At 35.2% G+C, this 10,344-nt stretch overlaps 2 protein-coding genes across 2 annotated transcripts; both read left to right on the forward strand.

Moving 5' to 3' along the window:
* The first annotated feature begins 2,655 nt into the window (after nt 1-2,655).
* On the forward strand, nt 2,656-3,015 carry LOC112741720 (uncharacterized). The gene has a single exon (XM_025790843.1). The coding sequence runs from the start codon at nt 2,656-2,658 to the stop codon at nt 3,013-3,015; it is 360 nt and encodes a 119-aa protein (XP_025646628.1).
* A 1,303-nt stretch (nt 3,016-4,318) lies between these two features.
* LOC112741797 (uncharacterized) lies at nt 4,319-4,642 on the forward strand. Its single transcript, XM_025790944.1, has one exon. The coding sequence runs from the start codon at nt 4,319-4,321 to the stop codon at nt 4,640-4,642; it is 324 nt and encodes a 107-aa protein (XP_025646729.1).
* The last annotated feature ends 5,702 nt before the right edge of the window (nt 4,643-10,344 follow it).

Consider the following 10,344-nt stretch of genomic DNA (forward strand, 5'->3'; position numbering starts at 1 on the left):
AGCGGATTCATCATTTTTATATGGGGAGTGAATTCTGGTCATCACACACATGACCCTGTTTTCATCCCAAAGTTGATTTTTGAGTTTTAAAAGCCAAATTCCATACTTCTAAGCCTCCGATCTCACCCCTTGTGTTTTAAATTATTATGATATGCCTAGCAATGGGAAAGGAGCTAGGGCATGTGGTAACTTGTGAAAGAAGAAAGGGGAGAATTAATGATCAATGATGATTAAGATGAATGTATGAGATACGGAGGATGGCAATAGAAGTGCTTTATGTGCCATGAGCCGAAGGGATGTATTTGTTAACACATTGACTGGATATGGATTGAATTATGAGCCAGATGGCTGAGTTATTGCCACGTTACAGTGGAACCATTATTGATTATGGCTGAGTATAATTGCATATATGCTTATTGAATGAAAGGTGAATGTTGCACTTCCACTATCTGAGATACGAGTTTCCCTGGATGAAAGCAGTGGCTAGCCACCACATGCTCTAGGTGTAGACTTGATCCTCTGCTGACCCTATGTCGTAAGTATGGCCGGACACTGTGAAAGTTCGGGATGAGCTCGCCCCCGTGAATTAACACCAGTATGGGTGTTGTATGGATAAACACTAGTATGGGTATTGCATGATTATGATTATGATCATGTTTATGACTGAGAATAACTTGAGTTGGGGATGCACGACAAAGGGACAGTCCAATGGTTAGCTACCAGGACTTGTCAGGTTGGCTATATAACCAACAGATGATATCATCAGCCATTAGGACAAGCATACAACATATGCATATTATATGAATTGTTTGAGATTGCCTAATTGACTGCATATTACTTGTTAATTGTCTAAATGCCGTATTTGATTCCTATTTGTATATCTCTTGTTTGATATAACTGTGTTTGCCATATTATACTTCTGCTGGTGGTTAGAAGGTCTGAAGGTTTTGAAAAGGGAAGTATTAGTTAGACTGAAGATCTTTAGTTAGTTGCCATTTGTGATTTAGTCTGTTTATAAGCTTTGAATTATCTGTTGGAAGTTCTAGGATTACCTTTGGCTTTCCCAGGACATTACATGTTAGATATGTGGGCACCGTTACCATACTGAGAACCTCCGGTTCTCACCCATGCGGATTTTGTGATTTTCAGATGCAGGACGTGAGGCTTCTTGCTGAAGCATGCTGGAGACTTCTGGATTAACGAAGATCCTTGGTTCTCGGGACTCTATTTTGGGTTTATATGTTTTCCTTAGATACTTGTTATCTCCACTAAATAATACAAACTGTGATGACTCCTCTTAGAGGTGATTTTGGAGAAAAGGTTTTCTATATTTATGTCCCTTCGGGTTTTCTTGGGGTTTCTTATTTTATTTACATGTATATATTTCTATGCTCGGACTGGTTATCTTTGCAGCTGGATTTTGAGTTTTGATATTCCTATTTTTGGCACTCCTTTATATATATATATATATATATATATATATATATATATATATATAATCTCGCTTTAACTTATTCTTTTATTTGTTGCGCTATCGATCAGAGTGTTGTGCTTTCGAGTTACGATTTTGTTTTACCCCTTTTTTCTTCAAAGGCTCCTAGTTATAAACATTGTTTCCACTACTACGTATACTAAAATTTTTAATTTTGAGGTCGTAATGCCTTGCCATCTCTGAATTATAACTTAAGCATAAGACTCTGTATGGTAGGGTGCTACAGTGCAACATGGGGTTACAAAAGGCGAGTGTAGAAATGAAGCTACAATTTGAAAAGTTAGAGTGTTTGAGGTTTGAGGCTTACAATAATGCCCGCATATACAAAGAAAGAACTAAAGCGGTGCATGATCGGCATATCATGCCGAAGGAATTTTGACTGGGTAATTTGGTGCTACTATACAATTCAAGATTGAGGTTGCTACCCAGAAAGCTCAAATCAAGAATGGATGGTCTGTATATTGTTGATAAAGTTGAACCCTATAGAGTTTTTCACTTATGTCATCTCAAGTTATACCATCACACCAATCCAATGAGTGACAAAGAGGTGGAGATTTTCTTCTTGAATGATCCACCCGGAGCTTGCAAATGAAGTTATACCATCACACCAATCCAATGAGTGAAAAGTACGAGGTGGGAACAGCCCTCCATGGTATAATCTTCCATGTGTATAGTTCTTTTGCTTAATTTTCATCTATTTGGTTGAATTTCTTGAGTATTAGTCAGTTGGATTTGAACTAAAAGTGTTTTATGAGGTTTTCATTGTTGTTAGTTTGATTAGTTTGGTTTCTTTTGTTAGTGACATTGAATTATAGGTGTTTTATGATATTTTGCTTGCTTAGATATTGAAATTGCAATTATAGCTGCTCTTATACTTGTTAACAAAAAAAAAGAAAGACATGGATTGAACTAAATTATGTTTACCACTCACAAATAGATCGACAAGCTAAGGTATCAACTAAGAAATTAAGAGGATCCTGGAGATTATGGTAAAGCCCTATAGGAAAGATTGGAGCACTAGATTAGGGGATGCCTTGTGGGCCTACCGAACTGCCTATAAGACTCTAATAGGCATGAGTCCCTTCTGGTTGGTCTATGGCAAAGCTTGTCATCTCCCAGTTGAGATAGAGCATAAAGCCTATTGGGCAATTAAGGAGTGCAACATGGGGTTGCAAAAGGCAGGTGTAGAAAGGAAGCAACAATTGGAAGATTTAGAGTGTTTGAGGTTGGAGGCTTACGATAATACCCGCATATACAAAGAAAGAACTAAAGCGGTGTATGATCGGCATATCAAGAGGATGGAATTCCGAGTGGGATATTTGGTGCTACTATACAACTCAAGGTTGAGTTTGCTATCCAGAAAGTTCAGATCAAGATGGGATGGTCTGTATATTGTTGATAAAGTTGATCCTTATAGAGTTGTTCACTTACGTCATCTCAAGTTATACCATCATACCAATCCCAAGAGTGACAAGGGGGTGAAAATTTTCTTCTTGAAGGATCCGCTCGGAGCTTGCAAATGAAGTTCATACCCGTCCAACTTAAGAATGTTATAAAAAAGTGTTCGGTGGAAGACACCCCTCTATAGTATGATCTTCCTTGTGTATAGTTCTTTTACTTAATTTCCATCTCTTTGGTTGAATTTCTTGAGTATTAGTTTATTGGATTTGAACTATAAGTGTTTTATGAGGTTTTCATTGTTGTTAGTTTGATTAGTTTGGTTTCTTTTGTTAGTGACATTGAATTATAGGTGTTTTATGCTATTTTGCTTGCTTAGATGTTGAAATTGCTATTATAGCTGCTCTTATACTTGTTAACAAAAAAAAAAGAAAGACGTGGATTGAACTAAATTATGTTTACTTGACTCTCCTTCATTTTTAGAGGATGACGAAGTAGGAATACTCATGCTAATTACCATATTTATGGTTAATTACAAGAATAGGAAGCCTCGTTCTCATCCTTAGCCAAGGCCCTTTAGATTAAGTGATTGTCAATCCCATTTGTTGACTTTAATTTCTTATTTCTTTTACTTTAAATTCATATTTCTTAGTCATATGACATTTTATTGTTATCATCTTAGTTACATACTTGTTAGATAGTCAATTACTTGCTTGATATTCCTAACACTTCCATTTTAATTGTTAATTGTTAATTCCTTTTGAATTCTAGTCACTTTACTTTTTCCACAAGAAACTCAAAACCCCCAAAATTTCCTAATCAATGATGTGTATTCAATTGCATGATCTAAAGAAAACTACCTGGGATCATACTCCTGGTAATTGATTTAATTCTTGCGACACTCTTCTAAACTTTGATTGAGGGTCACTTGTCGGTTTATACTATAGTTGCGACATTCAAGTTTGATAACCTTTGGATTTTCTAAATCGACATTTATCCTCTGTCAAGTTTTTTGCGCCGTTGTTGGGAACTTGCATATGTGTGCCATATTGTTGGTTGGTGTGAATATGTTCATATGTGAATAGTTACTTTTCAATTGTTTCTTGGTTCTTGATTACTAGTTAGGATTTATAGTATTAGTAATTGGTAGCTACCTTTCTTTAATATTCACTTTTTTCACTATAAATGCATGAACTCTATGTTTTCTCTATTGAATGACATGTTCATTACCGGATCCGAGCTTAGTCCCATTTGATTCTGAGATTGAAAGAACTTTATTACACATTAGGCTCACATTTTTACAACAAAAGACTGGCAACAATAATGCAGAAGTATGGTATTATTCATAAGGTGGCCACAGCTTACCACTCACAAATAGATCGACAAGCTAAGGTATCTAACTAAGAAAATAAGAGGATCCTAGAGATTATGGTAAAGCCCTATAGGAAAGATTGGAGCACTAGATTAGGGAATGCCTTGTGGACCTACCGAACTGCCTATAAGACTCTAATAGGCATGAGTCCCTTCTGGTTGGTCTATGACAATGCTTGTCATCTCTCGGTTGAGATAGAGCACAAAGCCTATTGGGCAATTAAGGAGTGCAACATGAGGTTGCAAAAGGCAGGTGTAGAAAGGAAGCAACAATTGGAAGATTTAGAGTGTTTGAGGTTGGAGGCTTACGATAATACCCGCATATACAAAGAAAGAACTAAAGCAGTGTATGATCGGCATATCAAGAGGATAGAATTCTGAGTGGGATATTTGGTGCTACTATACAACTCAAGGTTGAGTTTGCTATCCAGAAAGTTCAGATCAAGATGGGATGGTCTGTATATTGTTGATAAAGTTGAGCCTTATGGAGTTGTTCACTTACGTCATCTCAAGTTATACCATCATACCAATCCCAAGAGTGACAAGGGGGTGAAAATTTTCTTCTTGAAGGATCCACTCAGAGCTTGCAAATGAAGTTCATACCCGTCCAACTTAAGAACGTTATAGAAAAGTCTTTGGTGGAAGACACCCCTCTATGGTATGATCTTCCTTGTGTATAATTCTTTACTTAATTTCCATCTCTTTGGTTGAATTTCTTGAGTATTAGTTTATTGGATTTGAACTATAAGTGTTTTATGAGGTTTTCATTATTGTTAATTTTATTAGTTTGGTTTCTTTTCTTAGTGACATTGAATTATAGGTGTTTTATGCTATTTTCCATGCTTAGATGTTGAAATTGCTATTATAGCTACTCTTATAGTTCTTAAAAAAAAGAAAAAAAAAAGAAAGAAAGAAGTAGATTGAAATCAATTGTGCTTACTTGATTTTCCTTCATTGTTAGAGTATGACAAAGTAGGAATACTCTTGCTAATCACTATATTGTGGTTAATAACATGAATAGGAAGCCTAACTCTCACCCTTAGCCGAGGCTCTTTAGATTAAGTGATTGTCAATCCCTTTTGTTGACTTTAGTTTCTTAATTCTTTTACTTTAAATTCATATTTTAGTCCTATGCCATTTTATTGTTATCATCTTAGTTACATGCTTGTTAGACAGTTAATTACTTGCTTGATATTCCTAACTCTTCCATTTTAATTGTTAATTGTTAATTGCTTTTGAATTTTAGTTACTTTACTTTTCTTGCAAGCAATTTAAAACTCCCAAATTTCTTAATCAATGATGTGCATTCAATTGCAAGTCCTAGGAAAAACGACCCAGGATCCTACTCCTAGTAATTTTATTCTTGTGACACTCTTCTAAACTTTGATTGAAGATCACTTGTTGGTTTAGATTATACTTGCGATATTCAAGTTTGAAAACCTTTGGATTTTCTAAACCGGTATTAATCATCCGTCAGTGGAAACTCTATCGGTAAACTTTTTTAGGGTTCCCAAATAAATCGAGGATATTGGCACGGTTTAAAAATGTGACCATTGAAAAACAAATTAGCCACGCTTTAAAAGCGTATCTATTTCTCCATGACACGCTTTTGAAGTATGACAAAAAAAAGCATGACCAAATTACTATTCAGTGGCCACCCTCATAAAAGTGTGGCGAAATCCCTCTATGGCCATACATTTGAAGCGTGACAAAAAAAAGCATCGCCAAATCACAAATAAGTGGTCACCCTCATAAAAACGCGGTCATTGACCAATTTTGGCCATGCTTTAAAAGCATGGCAGGCAAAAAGTGTGCCAATAGGCCTTTTTTCTTGTAGGGGTGGCTCCAGCAACTCTTTCGTCGCAGATATGGGATGGTGCAAGGAGAGGAGGGAGGCAGCATCACGAGGTGTCTGTTGCAGCGGCGGTGCTGACACAACAATGGCGAGAGAAAAGGGGCAAACAAAGAGACGGAGAAGTGAGGGCAGAGAGAGAGAAGATTTTGAAATGAAGGGAGAAAGGGTTCACAGTTCGAATTTAGGGCACGATTATCGTCGGATATACTGTCAGATAACTCCAACGGTAACGTGGTGTAGATCACCAAAACACAGCATTTCACTAAAGGTGTCTACCGTCGAATTTTTTTACGGTAAATCTTACGCTACATTTGGCGCCTATTCTTATTTTTCCGCCAAATATTATCGGTGACTTTACCGTCAAAAGAGGCTATCTGCCGGTAATTATTTGGCATGACGAATCCCACAACAAATCCATTGCTAAATCCGTGGGTAAAGCCGATGCTAACGTGCGACGCTAAATTCGACGTACTCAGCGCATTTCTTGTAGTGCGACAGGTCAAGGACTAATCTGTCATGGATCAAAGCTCCATTTAAGGGTCTGTCGTTTGTCAATGGATTACTGTATGCACAAGGTAGGATTTAAACCACTGACACTTATTTAAACAGACGAACAAGATTACCATTCGACTAATATAATTTAGCCCACTTAAATCTTTTAGGTTCTTACTTCTTTGCTTAATTAAAATTTTAAAAATAAAATAAAAAGTTATTGATTACCTTAATTTTTTTTCTTAATTTTCAATAACCTTGTATACATATTTTCATGAATAGTAGTAAATGTCTAATTTTTTTATAATATTTGCTATAATATAGAAAGAGGGATATTTTAAAATAGAAAAAAAATACTGTAACAAAGAAGAATCTATTACGATAAGAACAATAATGAATGACCATGGATGGCTCACATTTTCCATACTGAAGTTCATTATTACCAAAGTCCTTGTATTTAATAATAGTGGAATAAGGTGGCCTCCTTACTTGTATATATAGAGGCTAAACCTCTGTACGTAAAACAATACAAAATATAGCAATAAAATAATCTTTATTCTCTCTCCCTCTTATATTATTCTCTTTTATACTTTACTACAATATAATTAAATATATCTATTAATATAGTAATTCTAGTAAACATTACTATTAGAGTTATCAAGTTATATTTCATATTTTATATTTGTTACCTCTTATTTATTTATTTATTTATTTAGTTATTCTACAACAAGTTATCAGCACGAGACTCTGATCAAATTTTTAAGAAGATTCAGGTAACAATTTTTCATTATGTCAAAACTCTCTCATCTTGAATTCAATGCTCTTGATATATCTGAAAATAATTATTTATCATGGATACTAGATGCTGAAATTCATCTTGATTCAATGGATCTTGGAGATACCATTAAGGCTGAAAATAATACATCCCAGAAGGATAAAGCCAAAGCCATGATTTTTATTCGTCGTCATCTTGACGAAGGATTGAAAATGAATATCTCACATTAAAAGATCCTACAGATCTTTGGAAAGACCTTGAAGAAAGGTATAATCATCAAAAAATGGTGATACTTCCTCAACCACGATATGAATGGACGCACTTGCGTCTACAAGATTTTAAATCTATAAATGAATATAATTCTGCAATGTTTCGAATCACCTCACGAATGAAATTATGTGGGAAAAAAATAACTGATCATGATATGTTGGAGAAAACTTTCTCAACCTTCCATGCCTCGAATGTGCTCCTACAGCAGCAGTATCGAGAAAAAGGGTTTAAAAAATATTCTGAGTTAATTTCTTGTCTTCTTGTTGCTGAACGCAACAATGAGTTGCTATTGAAAAATCATGAAGCGCACCCAGCTAGTGCCGCCCCATTTTCTGAAGTAAATGTGGCAAATTACCCCAAAAGAGGTAAATGGCAAAGTTTCAATAACAAGAAAAATTATGGAAGGAAAAGGAATTATATTCAAAAAAGAGGATCTCACCAGAAGTGGGATAAAGAAAGAAATATCAGGCAGAATAAATCAACAGAGGATAAGTGTTTCCATTATAGTGGAAAGGGCCATTGGTCACGTACCCCAAGGAACCTAGTCGATCTTTACCAGGCATCTTTGAAAAAGGACGACAAGGGAAAAGAGTCAAATTTCGTTTCAAATGATGCTGAAAATTCCACCACCCATTATGATGTATCTAATTTCTTTGAGGATCCTGAAGAAAATATTGGTCATTTGATCAATGATGGAATAGTTTAAAGTGTGAGATTGTTAAGTATTCATGTAAATAAATAATGTAAAGAACTTATTGTTAAGTTTTATTTTGTATGTATTTAAGTTTCAAATATGATGTATATAAATAATAAAATATTAATTTTTATGAATTTTGAAATTATTAAATGTGTCAAGTTTTAAAATAAAAATTTTAGTATATGACATTATTTTTATGAATAGTGTTTCTTAGAAAAATAATTTCGATCAAGTATTTAATTTAACTATGCATACTACTCATTTTATTATTATTTGTCTTTGAAGAGAATGGCAAGGATATGTAATGAAGATGTATGCCTTGCGGATAGTGCAAGTTCGCACACTATTCTCAAAAGTGATATATATTTTACCCATCTTGTGCCAAAAGAAGAATGTGTTAATACTATTATTGGCTCAGGCAATGTAATTGACGGCTCTAGAAGAGCTATAATTTTGTTTCCCAGAGGAACAAAATTCATAATAAATAATGCACTGTTGTCTACCAAGTCTCGAAGAAACTTGTTGAGCTTTAAAGATATTCGCCGAAATGGATATCATATTGAGACTATGAATGAGGGACGTCAATGAGCACTTATGTATCACAACTCATGATTCAAATAAGAAAGTTATATTAGAAAAATTATCCTCACTTTCATCTGGGTTATATTATACCAAGATTAGTGCAATTGAATCACATGCCATTGTAAACCAGAAGTTTACTAGCCCAAATTATTTCATAACTTGGCACGACCTATTGGGTCATCCGGAAACAACCATGATGAGGAGAATTATTGAAAATTCTCATGGATATTCACTAAAGAACCAGAAGATTCTTAAAACTAGTGAATTTTGTTGTGCTGCATGTTCTCAGAGAAAGTTAATATTAAGGCCATCACTAGTAAAGATTGGATTTGAGTCCCCTAAATTCCTAGAAAGGATTCAAGGTGATATATGTGGATCTTTTAGATATTTTATAGTCCTAATAGACGCATCTTCGAGATGGTCACATGTGTACTTATTGTCTTCTCGCAACCTGGCATTTGCGAGATTACTAGCTCAAATTATTCGATTAAAAGCACAATTTCCAGAAAATACAATCAAAGTAATTCGCCTTGATAATGCTGGTGAATTTACTTCACAAGCTTTTGATGCTTATTGAATGGCTAATGGAATAAGTGTTGAACATCCAGTAGCTTATGTTCACACACAAAATGGGTTAGCAGAATCACTTATTAAATGCCTCCAATTAATTGCTAGACCCTTACTTATGAGAACAAATCTCCCAACCTCGGTTTAGGGGCATGCTGTTTTACATGCCGCAGCACTTATTCGTTTGAGGCCAACGAATTACCATCAGTTCTCTCCTATGCAATTAGCTTTTGGCCAGCAGCCAAATGTCTCTCATTTAAGAATATTTGGGTGTGCGATATATGTTCCCATTGCACCACCTAATCGCACTAAAATGGGACCCTAAAGGAAATTGGGGATATTTGTTGGATATGATTCTCCCTCTATAGTGAGGCATCTTGAGATACAAACTGGAGATGTATTTAAAGCCCGGTTTGTGGATTATCATTTTGATGAATCAAAATTTTTAACATTAGGGGGAGAGAATAAGCTTCCTGAAAAGGAACTTAATTGGAATGCATCATCGTTGATGCATTTAGATCCTCGATCAGGGCAATGTGAACTTGAAGTTCAAAAGATTATACATTTGCAAAGAATAGAAAATGAATTGCCTGATGCATTTTTTTATACAAAGAGGATAACCAAGTCATATATACCAACGGAAAAGACTCCAATTCGAATTGATGTCCTAGTTGGACAAATTGCCACCGAAGCAAATACACGCCAGAAGCGTGGCAGGCCTGTCGGTTCCAAAGACAAAAATCCTCGAAAGAGAAAAGAGGTAAATAATATTCCTGTTGAAAAAGACATAGTAGAGACATCTACAGTTGTCCAAAATTCTGATATAGTGTTAATTCCAGAAGACG

The sequence above is a fragment of the Arachis hypogaea genome, chromosome 1 (genome assembly GCF_003086295.3).
Source record: "Arachis hypogaea cultivar Tifrunner chromosome 1, arahy.Tifrunner.gnm2.J5K5, whole genome shotgun sequence".
Lineage (NCBI taxonomy): Eukaryota > Viridiplantae > Streptophyta > Magnoliopsida > Fabales > Fabaceae > Arachis > Arachis hypogaea.